This window comes from Saccopteryx bilineata, chromosome 3 (genome assembly GCF_036850765.1).
Source record: "Saccopteryx bilineata isolate mSacBil1 chromosome 3, mSacBil1_pri_phased_curated, whole genome shotgun sequence".
Taxonomy (NCBI): Eukaryota; Metazoa; Chordata; class Mammalia; order Chiroptera; family Emballonuridae; genus Saccopteryx; species Saccopteryx bilineata.
Genome location: NC_089492.1, coordinates 244,992,294 through 245,011,351, shown reverse-complemented (window position 1 = coordinate 245,011,351; position 19,058 = coordinate 244,992,294). Strand labels below are relative to the sequence as shown.

The 19,058-nt window shown below is 45.5% G+C and overlaps 1 protein-coding gene across 2 annotated transcripts in view; it reads right to left on the bottom strand.

Moving 5' to 3' along the window:
- The window catches only part of DAB1 (DAB adaptor protein 1), a 320,452-nt gene that overhangs the window by 152,613 nt on the left and 148,781 nt on the right, over positions 1-19,058 (bottom strand). For both annotated transcript variants that reach the window (XM_066269076.1, XM_066269077.1), the window contains exon 3: positions 5,082-5,221. In XM_066269076.1, the coding sequence (XP_066125173.1) occupies positions 5,082-5,221 (140 nt within the window). The remainder of the gene's footprint in view (positions 1-5,081; positions 5,222-19,058) is intronic.

Here is a 19,058-nt window from a genome sequence, read left to right as displayed (position 1 = left end):
ACTTAAACAGTGATCTTTCAGGTTCCACTGTTGTAGTTTCTTCAGTAACACTCTGTAAGAGATTTGAGGAGCACAGGTGAGAATATATTACAAGTATGTCAAAATGTTCTGAAAATAGGTTGGTGGAAACACCAGCTTCTAGACTCAGTGGTAAAGAAGAACTCTAAAGTGAGAATATCACTGCTTGCCTCATAAGCACGTTGGGACATTTCAATGAACTCTGCATATACTGCAGTTTGTATGTAGCATGTGGGGAGAGCTCAGTAACTACCAGTTACCATTACTTCTAGTACTAAGATCAACATTATTAAGCAATGCCATGTTTTAGGCACTGTGTAAAATGAGTGACAGGCATTCCCTAAGGGAGTCACACGAAGGCAGCATCTTGACGGAGGAATTTACACACAGAGCGAGGGTCGTCATGCCAGGCAGGATTAACAGGCTGCTCTGTCCAGCTCACCATCCTAGAAGGTAATGTAGAGGAAAGGGCTGCAAAAAACCCCATCCAGCATGGTACACACACATGGTGGAATGACTGACCTCCAGCACGTAAGGCAGGTGTGAAAACTACAGGTTTCAGTCATGAATGACTGAAAACCTAGAATGCTGTTACAGAAAGCTCTGCAAACAAAACCTGGTGTCCAGTCAGCCCTACGACTTACCAGCTAAATGATCTTAAGTTTCATCTTCCGGTTAAAAGGGGGAATACAAATAGCTTCCTCCACCCTTTGTGCCTAGAGCTTCGTGCCCTCTGGCTTCCAGTTGGGCTCCAGACATGGGCAGGAGATCACAGGGTGGCCAGAGAGAGAGGTCAGGGTATTTGTCCCCATCTCCTTCTGTCCTCGTTCTGTGTCTCTGGCAGTACCTGCATTTTGTTTAATGAGTAAGGGGACTTCGTCCTCCACTCTTTCTCCCTGGGTTCCCATAGATTTCTTCCTAGGGGAACGGAACGGTTCCCACTGTGGCTAGTTTCTGGGTGCCTCGCCAGCCTTGTTTGCTACCCCAACCTTGCCCAACCTTTGTAAGTCGCTCCTTCATTAAAGTGCCCCCATCTGACCCAGCCAGGGTGGGCTCTGCTGCTTATAGGGCCTGACTGACATGGTTAGGGCCCTGTCACTTCATCCCCCTCCCCCGGCTTCAGCCACCAGCATTTTACCTACCCATTGTCTCCGAAAGGTGACTACTTTGGAAGTCAATCTTATGTGCCTACTGGGTAGTAGTAGCTGACTGGCAGGGGCCTAAAATCGAGTTGGGGACCAAGATACATTAAAAGCAAATCAAACAGACTATTATGTAGCCTTAAACTATGTCTTATCAAACCCTGGGCTTCCAAAGATCTGTGTTTGAATTCTGGGATTATCACAGGGCAAACGAAGGTTCTGGAGTAAATCCTGTAACTTCCATGAATATCAGATTTCTTATTTACAAAACAGAAAGGCTACTATCTCATTCACAAGAGCAAATGTGTATTGAAGTATGCTGCTGACCCTAAATTAAAGTAGGGTGATGACAGAGCTTGGGCGACAGGCACTGGCTCACTCAGACTCAGTCTGGCCCCACCCAGAACCTCTACAATCCAAGAGAAAACTCTACAACTGGGAAGGCACCAGCTTCAGAGAGTCTCGCAGAGAAAAACAATTATTTTTAATTCTCATGTGGCCTTTTTGCAAGGCTAGGAGGCATTTTGTACTCCTCTGTCTCTTTCTTTCCTGGGCAGGTGGCCAAAGGAAGAATCGATCGTTTGTGCTTCTGCGCTTCCCCAGGAAAAACCACTGGGAGCTGAAATGTCACCGTTCTCTTGGCAACTTGCAAATAATGAGACGCCATTGTCTGGGAACCCAAACCCCTTCAGACGTTCGGCACACCTGAAAGTGTTACAGGAGGACGAACTCTAAGGGCTTTGGGAACCCCACAGTTATGAGGGGTGGCAGGGGGACACTTTACTGCAGGACACACACACGTGTGCAAGGTTGGCAGTCATCACCAGGTCTGGTCCAGCGACTGTGGCCTACATTACATGACCCGTCAGGGAGCATAAGCCACTGCCTCATATCCTCATCGACCTTGGTGCTCCTCATCGACCTTGGGAGCTGGCCAATCACTCTGAGACAGATGCCTGCTGCATGCTGGCTGTTGGGATGCAGGGAGGTGTGGTAGGGAGGGGGCATCAGAGCTCCTTTATCCTCCTCAGCAGACTCATGACTCTTGATGGGAACCACATCATTGGAAATTTTAATGATGTCTTTTAATTAACATTTGTCAGGAGCAAATTTCTAATTGCCTGGCCTCAAACTCAGTAAAGAGGGACTTCAGCAAGAATCAAGATCCTGGCCTTTATCCCCACCCTGGATTAGGGTCTCCGTGAGAAGGGAGATGGCTCATCTGACTGAGGAGTTTGGAGAGTAGCTGAGCACACACAGCTCAACCTCCTCTGACATCTCTCTATGCAAGCTGCCCACTGGCAGTGAGGTTGCATTCTGGTCTGATCTCACGTGTGAGTCAAGGTCCTGCTCTGGAGCAGTGGATGGGATGAGGGGAATGGGGAGGGGATGAGGGGAATGGGGAGGGGATGAGGGAGAATGGGGAGGGGATGAGGGAGAATGGGGAGGGGATGAGGGAGAATGGGGAGGGGATGAAGGGAATGAAGAGGGGATGAGGGGAACAGTGAGGGGATGAGGGAGAACGAGGAGGGGATGGGGGGAACGGGGAGGGGATGAGGAGAATGGGGAGGGGATGAGGGAGAACGGGGAGGGGATGGGGAGAATGGGGAGGGGATAGGGGAGAATGGGGAGGGGATGGGGGAGAATGGGGAGGGGATGGGGGAACGGGGAGGGGATGAGGAGAATGGGGAGGGGATGAGGGAGAACGGGGAGGGGATGGGAGAGAATGGGGAGGAGATGGGGGGAATGGGGAGGAGATGGGGGGAATGGGGAGGGGATGGGGGAGAATGGGGAGGGGATGGGGGAGAATGGGGAGGGCATGAGGAGAATGGGGAGGGCATGAGGAGAATGGGGAGGGGATGGGGGAACGGGGAGGGGATGGGGGAATGGGGAGGGGATGGGGGGAACGGGGAGGGGATGGGGGGAATGGGGAGGGGATGGGGGAGAATGGGGAGGGGTTGGGGAGAACGGGGAGGGGGTGGGGGGAACGGGGAGGGGATGGGGGAATGGGGAGGGGATGGGGGAATGGGGAGGGGATGGGGGAGAATGGGGAGGGGATGAGGGAGAACGGGGAGGGGATGGGAGAGAATGGGGAGGGGATGGGGGGAATGGGGAGGGGATGGGGGAGAATGGGGAGGGGATGAGGGAGAATGGGGAGGGGATGGGGGAGAATGGGGAGGGGATGAGGGAGAATGGGGAGGGCATGAGGAGAATGGGGAGGGCATGAGGAGAACGGGGAGGGGATGGGGGAACGGGGAGGGGATGAGGGAGAATGGGGAGAGGATGGGGGAGAATGGGGAGGGGATGGGGGAGAATGGGGAGGGGATGGGGGAGAATGGGGAGGGGATGGGGGAGAATGGGGAGGGGATGGGGGAGAATGGGGAGGGGATGAGGAGAATGGGGAGAGGATGGGGGGAATGGGGAGGGGATGAAAGGAATGAGGAGGGGATAAGGGAGAATGGGGAGGGGATGGGGAGAATGGGGAGGGGATGGGGGAGAATGGGGAGGGGATGGGGGAGAATGGGGAGGGGATGGGGGAGAATGGGGAGGGGATGGGGGAGAATGGGGAGGGGATGGGGAGAATGGGGAGGGGATGGGGGGGAATGGGGAGGGGATGAGGGAGAATGGGGAGGGGATGAGGAGAACGGGGAGGGGATGAGCCATCCCCAGCACCTGGGCCAACTTTGCTCCAGTGCAGCCTTGGCTGCGGGAGGGGAAGAGAGAGACAGAGAGGAAGGAGAGGGGGAGGGGTGGAGAAGCAGATGGGCGCTTCTTCTGTGGCCTTGCTGGGAATCGAACCCGGGACTCCTGCACGCCAGGCCGATGCTCTGCCACTGAGCTAACTGGCCAGGGCCCTCAGTGATAGTTAAAAAAAATTTTTTTTAAATGTTTATAACACATTATTAGATGAGGAAAAAGCAGAATATAAAACCATGTAAATAGTAATTTCAATTACATTACATATGTGTCCATTTCATATCAATACAAAGAGAGATTACAAATTACACTTTCAAAAGTTAACACTGTTTTCTTTGTGTGGTGGGGTTGCAGATAATATCAGTTTTCCTCCTTAAACTTTTCTGTACTTTCAAAATATTTTACCATGAACATTTGGTGAATTCTATAATGAGTAAAATTATATGTTTTAAATACATAGATACTTCATAGAGTTGTTGCAAAATCATTTGGTTTTTAAAAAAGATTTTATATCACTCTTTTAAAAAAAGAAACAGACAACATGGAGACTACAACCTAAGAATAATTTTTCTTTTTTGTATGTTTTTAATAGCCATTTGATATCATAATCTTCTTTCGTACATTAAATTTTTTTCACTTCCATTTTTAGATTTCTCAATGAAAAAGCTTCTTGAGAACATTTAAAAGAAGAAACCTTTTTGTGATCTCATCAAATTCCAATATGTAGTTATATTTTACTTTAAAAAAATTTTCCCTTTATTATAAAGTATTTGAGGATATTAATAGAAGTTACAAGAATGAATAAAAGCAGCTTTTATCTTAACATAGCATCTTTTATGAGATTTTTCATATAGTAAAATATATAAATTTTATTAAAGTAAGGTGGTGAAAATTCATAAAATCTGAGGGGCTATATAATTTGATTTGATTTTTATTTTTGCAAGCTATGGGTGAAGACATAATTGTATAAAATGTGATAATCAAATGATAAACAGAACCTAATAAAATACCTCCACATAGCAGGTGTTCAATAAACATTTGCCCAGTGACTGAACTCCCCTCTCAATGAATAAAGGCTGTAATACATCAGAAACCCAATAAATGAGTAAATAATCCACCAATAAATGGGTATGTACATTTTTTTACCATAATGATTGAGTACTCATTTCTTTCTCTCAGTCATAGTCAATCCATAGTACTTAAAGGAAAATGTTTGCACAGCACCTTGAGTTTCATCATGGAATCTTGACATAACTTGTCTCCCCGAGCTGCAGACACCTCATCAATCCCAATCAGTTTGGCCTTGTACCGGACCCCTTCACCTTTAAACCTCTTTATCAAAGTGGCTTCGCTGCGATCCTGACCTGAAAACAGAGAAAAGCAGGATTCATACATGTTGTCGGCATTAGGGCCTATTGGCTTTAAACAGCCACAGCATTGAGGGCTGTTCTCTTGTTTCACCCATATTCTCGGAAAGTCAAATCACTGGGCCAAGTAGAAAAACATGGTAGTACTCCTGGATGCCAATTCTAGATCTTTCCCTCATATCCTGGGGCAAATCACTCTGCTTCCTGAGCCTATGTTTTCTGAGGCAGGAAAAAAAAGGAGTTAAAAATAACCAACCCCCAAAGGGCACTAAGATAAATAAATCAGACATGTTTAAAGTACCCAAGCAATGTTTGATACACACTAGGTATTCAATAAATGATAACTCACTGACATTCTGGTGAGAACAGTATTAGCACTGAGCTTCTTCAGCATTTCTAGTATCTAATATGACTCTGGTCAGGATCCAAGACACTCCTCACACCCAACTCCATGGGCTGTTTTATGGTGAGACTCAGGAGTAATTGCTTTGTATCAAGTAATGACCGGGGAACAATAATCAAAAAATGGTTTTTACAATATCTCTTCTGTGAACTCATGTGTGTACAAAAATAAACTTCCACACTCCTTGGTATGATGTATCCATGCCTTGCAACAGGCTTTCTCAATGATTATTATGATAATATTTTGCTAAGACATATCAAATGGAAGTTCAAACACATCCACATAAAATGTGAACAGTAAAGTTACTGTGAGCGTGTTTCATACGAAATGTTTCATAAACTGTATCCCCATTCTTTATAACTTAACCATCTCCATTTTTCAGATGCTGAACATGAAGGTCAGAGAATTCAAGTCCAACTTTATAGAGTCAGAAAAAAATATATATAAATCCATAGGAATTCAAATGTCTAACCTCATCAATCTACTCACAGTTTGGGGCATTGCACGCCCCGACCGGGATCCACTCGGCAACCCCCATCTGGGGCCGATGCTCGAATCAACCAAACTATCCTCAGCACCTGAGGCCAATGCATGGACCAACCAAGCTGGCCTCAGTGCCTGGGGATGGTGCTTGAACAACCGAGCCACTGACTGGAGGAGGAGAAGTGGGAGAGGAGAAGAGGAAGAGGGGACAGAAACAGATGGTTGCTTCTCTTGTGTGCCCTGACTGGGAATTGCACCCAGGACATCTGAATATTGGGCTGACATTATCTTCAATGAGCCATTGGCCAGGCCACATGTGGTTCTTAAAACTTGAAATGCCATAGCCTAACATTTGTCTCCTGAAACATCATGTACTTCACCTTCTGATACCACCTCCAACATGCCTTCGCTCATCAGTTGGAAACTTAGATCTGAGGACATCGGTGGTAACTGAGCCCACGTTGCTTTATGTAAATGACATACAAAACTAAGCCCTTTCTTTTATGTGGAGTTGGGAATTATTAGAGGAAATGCTTAAAATAGAAAAATATAACCAGCAATAACTAACCATTGCATAACACTTTTTGATTGACAAAACATGACTTGCATTTCATTCATTTATTCATTCATCCTTACTGAGTATCTCCTCTGTGCGAGGAGATACTACTCCCATTACTGATGCATAGATAAATGGGATGAAGTCTTTGCCCATAGAAGCTCAGGTTTTTGGTGACTGTAGATAAAAATGTGTTGTGCATTTTGGTTACCACAAATAGAAATGTGTTATGCTGGATATGTAAGAAGGTACAAGCTGTAGTCAGGCATCCTCATTTTAAATCATAATTTTCTCACTTGTAAACCAACTAATCTGCTAAGCCTCAATTTCCTTACCTGTTGAAATGAAGATTAAGTATCTACTTTCAGAGTTATTAGGAATAGTAACTTGAATAAGATTGTATGTGCAAAGCATGTATCCATGTGTTCAGTTTCCTATACATGGTAGCTGCCGCCAGTATGATCAGCCCAGTGATAGAAGTGTGTCGCAGATTCAATGTGAGGGCAAGAGGGCACAGAGGAGAAAGGCCTGCAGAGCCAGGCCTGGACCTGTGGTCCCCAACTCCCAGTTGGTGTTTTTCCCACTGTATCCTTGCTGACTCCTAGTATATTCAAACCTTTGAATAATATTCCATAAAACAAATATAATACAGGAATGATTAGTGAGAAACTGTAATCATGTAAAAATGAAGACTCCAGGGTTCACTGAGGGCAGATGTTAGAGACAAAAGCTAAGGACAAAAGAACATTTGCCATGATACACCCTCTAAGGACATCTAGCTAAACAATAGGGTCCGTGGTAGCTCAGGTCATCTCTCCCTGCATTACGAGGTACTGACTGTTTGGAAGGAGTGGCCTAGGGATTGGTCTGTTTCTTGAAAAGGTCATCTTAATGCTTTCATAAATACCACCTCTGCCTCCTTAACACATGACCCTGTTTCATCACTATTAACATCCCTTTCAGGACTTGGGACTTCCTCCACCCTTTAATTATAACTGCAATATCAGGTAGCATTTATCATGTCTTGCACAAAGCATATATATGCACTGACTTGTTTAGCCCCAGAAAAGAATCTTAGAAGTGGGTACTATTATTCAGGTTCTATAGACAAGGATCTAAACTGAAGGTCCGAGAGACCAAGTAACTTGTCCAAACTCACTAAGTGGGACTGGAACCCCGACCCGTCTGATGTCACAGCCCAGGCTTGTGGTCTTATGTTTCCAAGCCTGTTATTCTCACTATTATAATTAATTTTTTTCCTATCTCCCCAACTTCCCTAGAAATCCCATCCTTTACCTGGACCAAATCTGTTGATACTCAATAGACTAGCAGCATTAAAACTCTGCTGAAAAAACAGCTTGAAAATGTAACAGTTTCTATCCTAGACATCACATCTGAAAACTGTCCATGAGTCAGACACAAATACAGCCTTAAGAAACATTCATCAGGGTGCAGAGCTCTGCCAAGGAGGAAGTTTCATCAGAGGAGGCAGAGCCAGATCAGGTGAATGAGGGCAGAGATTAATAAGAAAATATTAGGCCATTTAGAGGAAAGTAGGGAGCCCAATTTAGATTAGGACCCCAGGGCCAAGCTAATTTGTATGAAGGGCACTTATGCAGTAGATAATCCAGTTTCTCATTAAATGCTCCACCATTAAAAGGGTAATTTTTCACGAGCACATCTTGAGCAAGGTCTCAGTCATATTAGTTAAGAAATAAATAACAGATATCAGAGCCATAAGGTCGTACCATCAGAGGCACATACTATTTGAGGGTGGTAAAGAAAGGGTCAGTTTTTGTGCATCCCAAGTCATTGTGAATCCCCAGCTTATTTCACTGAAAGCACCACTGACCTCGTGCTTCAGGATGGGCCAGAAAAAGACCATGTATTTAAGCAAAAACATTATCATCATTGCTATCTATTTTCAAGCATTTTAGTAAACTAGTCACTGTGCCAAGAGTTTTACCTAACGATCCCCCATTGAACCGTTACACCTGCTCTTTGAGTCCAACTCTGTAAAGAGCCTTTTGTTATGGAAGATGACACCAACACTCTATGTCAACAGAACATTTTTTAATAACTTCTTTATTGACATATAACTCGTATGCCTTTCAACTCACCTTGTTACAGTATACAGCTCAGTTGTTTCAGTACATTCATAGTTATGCCACCACCACCACTAGGCTCATTTCCTAACATTTCCATCATCCCTAAAAGAATCCCTGTATCCATTAGCAGTCACTCTCTAATTCCCTCAAACCAACCAGACCTAGGCAACTACTAATCTGTTTTCTGTCTCTGTAGATGTGTCTATCTGGGAGGCAAATTATATTTCACATAAAGAGAGTCATGCAGTATGTGGCCCCTTCCGACCCACTGCTTTCCTTAGCATCTCGTGTTCAAGGTCACTGCATGTTATAGAGCATGCATCAGTACTTCAAGTCCTTTTTATGCTGAGTAATATTTCATTGTATGGATAATCCCTTCTTTGACTTGCCTTCTCTCCTTAACAAATATTTTAAATGTACTCTAAGATCAAATATACCCACTGTTATATATTTTTTGAAGTATTCTTCCTCCCTATCCTCTACTCCCCACAACTAAAATAAGCCTCCTTGACACATCCCCAAGGCTCCTCAAATCTGGTCCTTGTTGAACTCATCAGCCTCGCTGTGGACCACTTTCTACCTTACTTTTCACATTCTCGCCACAGTGGTCTGAATTCACCAGCTCCTTCAACATGCTCTGTGCAACCACATGCTGTGCTGGGTTGTTCTGCACCTGTGGTCCCAGGGACCCGGATGGTATCTCCCATCCTAGTCTCCACCCCGCCCCTCAATCCCCTCTCCTCATTCCTTCCATACCTGAGGTCTCAGCACAATGTCGTGTGCCCTGCAGTTCTCTGATCCCAGAAATCTACCTAGTAGGTCTCCTCTGAGATACAGCCCTAGGATTCTGATGGGCCCCTTGCACATCTGCAATAAATTAATCTCATTTGTAATAACCTTCTTTACATCCAGCCTTCCTGCTAGTTTGTAAGCTCCAGAAAGGCAGGGACTGGGTCAGATCGGCTGACCAAGGTATCCACAGAGCTCGATGTTTTCCTGGCACACAGACACATTCCTTTATTCTGGGCTCTCACCATGTCTGTCACAGCATCTCTGGCCCTCACTGACTTAGTCTTCATGTGCGTCTCCTTCTCTGCACTTGAATTCCACAAGGGTGAGGAATGGGATTGAGTCATCTGTGTTCTCGGAACCTAGCACGGTGCCTGGCATACAGTGGACCCTGAGACCACAGTGCCCAGCTCTGCTGCAGTTACATAAATAGATGAATTTATATATTTATTCAAAAGATGCTAGTGGACTCTGGGAGTCAGGGTCACTGTGGGGAAGTGCAAGGAGTCCCTTAAAAACCCCTTCCAGACAGATCCTATTTTAAATCCATCCCATGAATGTGATTCACTTAGTCTTCAAAGTATATGCTTACTCATGGGAGAAAGTAAATGTTACCACCACCATTATTTTAATGTTGCCTTTGCTCCGTGCCATTAGAGAAGAGCACTTCTCAACCTCACTGCAATCTGCTCACCCCATAACCCAGAAAATGCCTCTCCTCTCAGTGTAAATGGGGGCAGTCCCCAGTGCACCACGTGCAATCCAGGCTTTGAGCAGGCCTCAAGGACACTGTCTGGAATGACACTATGTCCCTGTCTTGGAGCAGAAGGCCCTGCTAATGGGGAGGTGCCACACAGGGAGTGACCCTGCAGAAGCTTCCACAAAACCAAGTACCTCTATCAGGAGTCAGGATCTGAAGGAAGTAGGTAATTAGCATTTTTTTATGACACTGAGGCAGAGAGCCCACAGACCCCTCTGGAGTGAAAGATGGCCTCCCCCTCCAGGCTGTTTGCTAAAGACTGCAATGGCCAAATAAAAGATACTTCACACCCAAGATTGTTCTATCTCCTCCAGCTCATAGATTATAATGAGCATGGCCACTGAAACCCACACAAAAGCCAAGAGAAAATTTATTTTCCCCCTAATGTGGTCACTCTGGATGAGCATTCGTTTAACTTTTAATAGTTACAGTATGTTGCTGTCCAACGGAGGTCAACTGCAACATAGATCTTCTATTGAGCTGAACATTCACTTCTGTGTTTTAGATATTTAAACATCTAAGGAGGTCTCTTAGTTCAGTTGCTGCAACATAATAATACCATAGACATTTATTTCTCACAATTCTGGAGGCTGGGTAGTCCAAGATCAAGGAGCAGGTGATATTGGTTCTGATACTAGTTCTGATGGGGTTTGTGCACAGTGCCTTATACAAAACACTTTATAAAACCTGCACTTGGAGAAGCTTAGGCTTTTGCAGTTAGATCTATTCAGGTTTGAACTAGAAAGTTGCTCACAGGTCCCCAATGTCTTAGCTCCCTCTGTTTGGGCAGGAAAAGATCTAGTCTAGTCTTCAGTAAGCCTAGCATAAAGAGTGAAGTCCAGATATTCTGTGCCATAATAATTTAGTATATATCAAAGCTTAGTGCAGTCCAGGTGCTGCCCAAAGCCTGTACTGAGGAGACCAGCAAGCTCCCAGCTGACGCAGCCTGGTTGCACACATGGCTAGCGCACTTCTCTCACCCAGAATACAGAAAGAACGGCCAAAGGGGTAAAAAGGCCAATTCTCTGCTAAGCCCATGTTTATATTTTGGGGTGGGAAGGACTAGCTTCCCTTTAAGCTAACCAATCAGTTTCTTTAAAAGTTTGCAGGCTTGCACTGATTCCTCCTCCTAACCAATCAACTCCTTCTTTTAGGCTAGAAGGACAAGCCTCTATGGCTGCCAGTCGGGTTCCCACTGTGCATGCTTTAAAGTGCAAGCACAGAAGCACCTTCCCCCAAACAGCACCTGACCACAGTGCCTTGGGGAGATTCCTCCCAAACCTAAGTTCTGAGGGGGCTAGGGCACAATGGACTTCTGAGGAAACCATGGATTCCTGAAATGTGCAACTGAGCCTATGATTGTTTTTAGCCTTCTAGCAAATTATGCTAAATGGGATGTTGTAGTTTCTTACTGAAGCAGGCTTTCCAAATTTTATAAAATATAATGTTCAATTCCCTTTCCTTCCCTTCCCCATTAATATCTAGCTACCTGCCTATGTTAGCATAGGCAGATTCAGTTCTGGGTAAGGGCCCTTTTCCTGGATTGCTGATGACTGCCTGCTGGGTGTACCCTCACAGGCAGGGAGAGCTCTGACGTTTCTCCTTATTATTATAAGGGCATTATTCCCATCCTGGGTGCACATAGGCACCCATTAGGGTATTCACATGGGCAAAGTTATTTCGTTTTTCTGAGTGTTGGATTCTTCACCTGCATAATTTTGTAGTCATTTGCACCCCTTTGTAGGACACCTAAAAGGATTATAGGAGATAAGACAAGATTTGTTCTTAGCACACGCCCTGGTACATGGCAGTCACTCAGTAAATATTTATGGCCTTCCTCCTCCTCCACATAATATATTTCACATTAAGCACCAGTAGCCCAAAGCTAACCATAGTAAAGTCATACTGCAGCGGAAGTAATGGTCCCAGCTGTTAGGGAATTCCTTTCTGGTTGCCTGGGAATAAGGGTGCAATTAGGAACAGGATGCTCCTTCCTGAAGGCAAGAGGGAGATCACCTTATGCATTATTAACACAGTCCCCAAAATGAGACATCCCCCCTCCTTCTGCATATCTATCTGAATCACCAGGTCGTCCATCTTGATAAAGAAAATTTCAAAGAGAGTTTGTCCAACATCGTTCTGTACATTGCTGAAAGAACCCTATTGTCTGTTAGGTTGTCCAATTAAGAACATTGTGGGGGGAGGGATTTCAGAGGCCAGCAGCAGAGATAACTTATTTTACTTAGAATTCTAACTTGCAATTATCCAGGTGTTGATTTGCAATGGACAAGTAATTATGTATGCTGGCTGCGTAGGAGAGAATGCTGATTTGGGATAATTACCTAGCTGGGTAGTGAGCAGAATAAGGGAACAACACACGTAGGGGCTATTAAAATGTGCTTTTATGAACAGGGTTGCTATCATCATTGCTAAAAGGTAAACTAATTGAAGAGTTAAAATCATATTCAACCTACGATTCACGTACACAATTTCTTTAAAAATGTTCCTCACTGGTACTTCCGAAGAGAGCTCTGTCTAAAGGGTGCCTCTCTACAAATCCCATGCTTAGATTCCAGAGTCTAATTCGAGGGCCTGACAATCTGCATGTTTGAGGCTTAGCCCACGATTCCAAGGCAGAGCTAGAGGAGGAACCACTGAAGTATAAGGCAACGTCCTCCAGTGACCCCGTAGGGCTGACCCAATTCTTACCCGCTGATAGCTAGTTCTTTCATTTCCTTAACAAATGTCTACTTGCATTTGTTTGTTTTCCATGGCTGTGGCTTTGTAAATTTTAATTTAAAAAATCTATTATAAAGATTGTATGGCATCATTCATAAACACTTAATAACAAAAGAAAACAATCATTGGCCACTGCCTGGCGCTCCAGCAAGTCCTTAGACCAACAATGTTCTCACAGTGTCCCTCGAAATACCTGTCCTGGTTTCTCGGGAGAAAAACCGAGGGGATGATCAGGTCAGGTAAGTTTGGGGCATGCTTCCTGCTCCTCATGGTGACTCCCGAGCATAAGAGCATGTTAGGCGGGAGGACGTCGGGAAACTCCACCCACAGTCTCTCCCCTTGCTGGACTGCGTGCCTGTGGAGGGCTGACACGAGGTCCCTGGGCTTCCCCCAAACACTAGACAGTGTCTGGCACACAGTACTTAAAACAGATTTGCTGACTAAATAAATATATTTAGTAGGAAAGACTTTACTCAGAGTTTCCAACATCCTTTCTCTAAAACACATAGGGTGTCTTATAACTTTGGAAAACCAAGTTAACTTTTAGTTAGAGTGCCAAAGTCTCAGGTGCTACTAATCAGGGTCCATGGCATTTTTAAACTCCCAGGACTTTTTACAAATAGAAGGCGGGCATAATAGCAACTGGCCAATCGTCTTGTCATGTATGAGGAAGCGGCACCAAGATGGATACAAGGAGAAAGCTCCTGGTTCTCGGACTATAAAGACAGCGATAATCCTCTGCAGCCGAGTCCTTTTGATGCCCCCCCCAGGAAGTCTGAGCAGCTCAGTGTACCTGCTAACTTGGATATCAAGGACCATCAAGGATTAACCAGTCTGGCTCCTAATCTTCAACCTGCTTTGTACACGCTTGCTTACTGACGGTCTGTGGACAGCACGCACCATTCACTTCCCTGCTCTTTTTAATGGCCTGGCTTGTGTCTTTTTCCTGGTGGCCAAGGGGCAAAGAGGGTACAACCACTATGTGTTGCCACTAAGCATAAGGTAACACGCTAGGTGTGTAATGTTTTATCTCATGTTGATGCCACAGTGCTGGGTAGAGAACGGGCTTTGAACAACATGGAAGTTCTTCATCGTCAGTTTATTCCTTACATCAACCTGGTATGGCATGCACCATTATTCCCTCCTTGTATAGAGGAGAAAATCAAAACTCCAGGAGGTAAAGACTGGCCCATGATCACAGAGCTTGCAAAAGGCAGAACCGGAAATGTTGAAAAATAAATGAAATTAGTCAAAAGAAGACTTCAGGAAGAGAATCTGAAGCTTGAGGCTGGGTAAAAAGTAGGAACTACAGAAGATCGGAGAAGAACAGGTTTCCGTCTGGTCATTACATTTATTTTTGTTTCTGTCATTTGCAACCAAAAGGGCCATATTATGTTTGTAGCGCCTGCATGGACAAAGGAGAAGCAGAACGACGCATATAAAGTACAACAGTGCCCTTGGCCGGATAGCGCAGTTGGTTCGAGCATCGTCCCAATACGCCAAGGTTGCAGGTTTGATTCCCTGGTAGGGCTCACAGAGAATCAAACAGTGAAGAAATAAGTGGAACCACAAAATTGATGCTTCTCTCTCTTTCTCCCTCTCCCTCTCTCTTTTCCCCTTTCGCTCACTCTCTAAAAATCAATAAAAATTAAAAAAAATAAAGTACAAAGGAAAATTGGATCTATAGTCAAAGGAAGGATGGGGGCAGGGCAGTGACTGGGAAAGAACAGAGTCCAGGTGAGCCCTGGGTTCTCAGCTGACTTTGCCACTTAGGAGCCTCTTGGCCTAGAGCACGTCACTTCATCTCTTCATAAAGGAGGATAATAATGCTTACTGTGCAGGATTACTGTAAAATACTATCTGCAATCCTATATGGGAAGCACCCGCCACAGCAGAGCAGCTCATGGCCAGTACTACATTCTGACAATATTTCCACTTTCCTTCCTTGTGAACTAAAGGCTACATGTAGTATGATTCCCAGACCCAGTTTCAGGTCTGAAGCCTCATCCCTCCCCCAGGTGACAGGCTGGCCCGGGAAGACGTTTGGGTGAATTTATTTCAGAAAATTGCTCTCCACCAAAGAAAGGTGCCTCACCCAAGGCCCTGATCTCCTCACTTCACTCCCTCTCCCCACTGTAGCTGGCATGCAATCAATAACTGTTTGCTTAGATGGGGCTTTTTAGAAAGGCCGAGGGCCCCAGCCTCAATCTGAGACAACTCGGAAAGCAACTCGGAAAGCAACTCGAGAGCTCCCCGCGGGACAGTGGGATCAGCCGAGGCCTTGTTGCAGCTGCATCACTGTTCGACCCCTCCCTCTGCCCAGTCCTGCCAGCTGCACTCCCTATTGGGTTTGATTTGAAGGGCGCACCCCAAAATAAGCTACCTACAGCAAATCTGTCTCCACCACTGGTTTCCTGGGAACTCGATCAAAGCGAGCACAAAATCAATGCATTTGAGGAAGCGCATTCTGAAAGAGAGGGTCTTGATGTGGAGCAGCCAGCCAGCCAGTGCCCGCAATGATCTGAGAGAGAGGGGAGCAGGGCTCGGAGGTGGCCCGAGTGCTCAAATCATGAAAGCTACTGCCACAGATGCTCCACGAGGCTAAGCCTGATGGGGAAGGTAAACCCAGAGCTAACACCCTCTCAACAAATGTAACTCAGAGGCCCCTGGCAAAACTGTTGCGCGTTCGCCAGCCTTCACGGGCAGCTGAGTCTGCAGGAGAGAGCCGGGTGATCCCCGGCCCAAGGGCATCCTCGCTGCCACCAGGAGTGGGAGGTACAGTGCAGGGTGCTTTTCTCAGCTCACAGCTTGTTTCCCTTTGGCAAGTGCAATGACAGCAGACATGAGGTCTTCTCCGAAGCCCTGGGAGCTGATGACAAGCGAAGACGGTCTTGTTTTCAAATGAAAAATAACACATTTTAAAAACTTTTCCTACTTCCATTCTTTAAAACAACTATTCCCCCCCCCTTCTCTAATTATAAAGTGAAATGTGCTCAAACCTTAAAATTTGGAAAAAGACAGGGAAGATAAAAAGGGGAAAGCCACCCATAAAAGCTTCCAGGGATTTTTCTGTGGCTGCATTGGAGTATCCGCTCTTCCAAACTTTTTCCTAAGTGTACACACACACAACCACACGTGTCCCACGCTGTTTTCACACTGCATGTCTGTAGCGTGCTTCTTTTATTTGGCAGTGTTTTCTGTAGCCTCTTCCATATTGGCATTTTTTTGTAATGTAATTCCTAGGGGCTGAACCATAGCCCAATATACAGATGTCTTATAATTTATTTAACCAAACCCCGATTACTGGACAGTCAAGATGTTTCCAGTTAAAACAGTGCACGGAAACACAATACTGAGAACTCCTTCGGAGGACAGGATGATTGATGGGCGCCGACGGAGTCTTTCTCCACTTTCAGGTGCTGCATGATTTTCCTTCCCCTTCCTCCACTCCAGAAAAGAACAGCCTCAGAATGAACTACTGTGTGAAAAAATAGGTGCAAAATGGGCCTCTCCCAATGTCTCTTGTTGGGAGAACCCCATGAGGGCGAAGGGAAGACGGCTGTATGATTTGGGAGAATCCTGTCCCTTCCAGATACGTTGACCATGGGAAGGCGGCCAACTGAGCCAAGACAGAGAAGCAGGAGAACGGGCTTTCTTCAGTGAGCTGGGGTCGCAGTGTGGCGTGGAACAGCCGAAACCCCAGCCTGGAGGGCCCACCCGACACGCGTGAGCACTCGGCATTTGAAAGCTAGCTCTGGGACCCAGACAGAGGTTAATTAAACCACGGGTGAACAAGGGTTTCTATTTTCACATGAAGCCGCAATTGGCCAAGAACTTTCTTCAGTGCGTGAGGCAGCTACAACTTTCGGAGGTGGGGGGTCATCTCCATTAGAAAAAAACAAGAGGTTTTAATTGGGTATCTCTGCTGCCAACTTGTTCACAGACTATTTTTTTTTATTTTAATTATAATTATAAAAAATTATATTTTTATAATTAATAATTTTTAAAAATTATTTTGGTCCTGATATATTCTGGTGTGAGCAAGACTCAGGCTTTATCTTCCATCTGCCTTCTAAACCAGAGGGCTGTGTATACTATCGACTGATTACATTATCCCTTTAGAGTACAAAGAAGTATCTGTGATGAAGACAACAGAAGAGGGCAAATCAATTATTTACTGAGGAGGCTTCAATATAAATTACATTTGATTAAACTCAGAGATAAATCTCGGTGATCGAGGGTTTAAGTGGAATGTGCTGGAACAGACAGTGACTAAGCGTCCCCAGACATTGCCGGTAATGAATGCCAGGGTGCAGGCCCCGCCCGACACCCCTGGATGTGCAACACAGTCGGCCTCATGTGCAAGCATACCACACACATGTAAGGGCCTACTGGGTAGCACGGGCCCGGGTCCCAAGGTACAGATGTGAACAAGAGAGAGAAAGCCCCTCCTCGCCTACAGTTTCTGATCTCAAAGCGAGAGGAAGATAATAAGCCGGTAAATAAATAATGAACAAGATCGCTCCAGATAGTGGTAAGTGTTATGAGAAAGATAAAACAGTTTGATGAAATGAAGGGTGACTGGGACAGGGTGGGCACCATTAATTGAGACAGGCTGGCCCGGGAAGACATTTCTGTAGCAATGACATTTGAAAGGAGATGTGAACAACTACTAGAAAAGGGCAGTCATGCCAGGAGGGAATGTGCCTGGCCTGTTTACAAAACCAAAAGAAGCTAGTGTGATCAGAACAGAGAAATCAGGTGTGGGGGGGGGGGTCACGGCAGCAAAGGAGGAGGCAGGGCTCCTCGTGAGCTGCTTCAGAAGTTGGGTAAGGACCCCGGAGTCCGTTCTAAGTGCAATGACAAGCCACTGGGGGCAGGGCGGGGGTAGGTGGTGTTATGCAACTGTATGCCTCTCATTCTGCAAAGATTTCTGACTGCTCTGTGGCAGAAGGCGAGCAAAGGCAAAGCAGGAGTTACTGTGCTAATCCAGGTGAGAGGTGAGATGAAGATGACGGCAGTAGGTGTAGGAAAAGGGACTGAATCAAAATATCCATCAGAGGAAGAGCAGATACGGCTTATTCATAGGTTGTCTACAGAAGAAACAGGAAATGGAAGGAAACAAGTGTGACTCCCGAGTTCTGGCTTAGGGACCTGAGTGGCCCGCAGTCACATCCTGTTACAAAGTCATCCCATTCAGGGATGGAGATGGAATCAGTGGAACCCAGTGACTTAATTTTTCATTTCAGGCCTTTCAAATTCCAGCTGTGTAGAGAGTGTGAGATTCAAGGGCAGAAAGATGGAACTCCCAAATGCCTCCTCAGCCATGAGGATTTGACCTCATTACATCACTGCAACTTCCTTCTGTACAATACGGAACAGAAAAGACCAACCCTGAAGTCTGTGACTGCAGTAAGGATATGGGGAAGTGGTCTGTCTGGCATCTAGGTGCTCCAAAACTAACAGTTTCTTCCCCTCCAGTTTAAATTTAGTAGCAGAGTTCAGACTGAACTATGTCAATGCTGAAAAACCATAGGTTCTTCTTGGCATGATATCATCATATAAAAAAAGCACCACTATTTTTTTTCTCTTCTTGCTTTTTTCATTTCTTCTATTTCACTGGGTGTGTGAGAGCTGGGACCTTGTCTAATTCATCAAGATCAGACACTCTTGGAGATAGTGCCCAGGTCGCCATGATTAACCACCCGCTCCTGTGCAGCAGCAGTACTGTCACGGAGGCCCTATTTACACAACATGACCCCACCTTCTGGCCCCTCTTGATTGAACCAGATGGTAACACCTAGTCTACGTCGTGATGATTAGAGGCCCATCCTTGGGAATTGGGAATTGAAGCAGAAAGGAGAGTCAACCTTTCCTTGTGTTCAGAGTTGTAACATGAGGCTGCAAAATTCTGAGGGATATATTCTCTTGCCATTGGCCTGGGTAAGAGAAAGCCAATCTTGTGAAAGGAAAAAACAAAACAAAACAAAAAAACA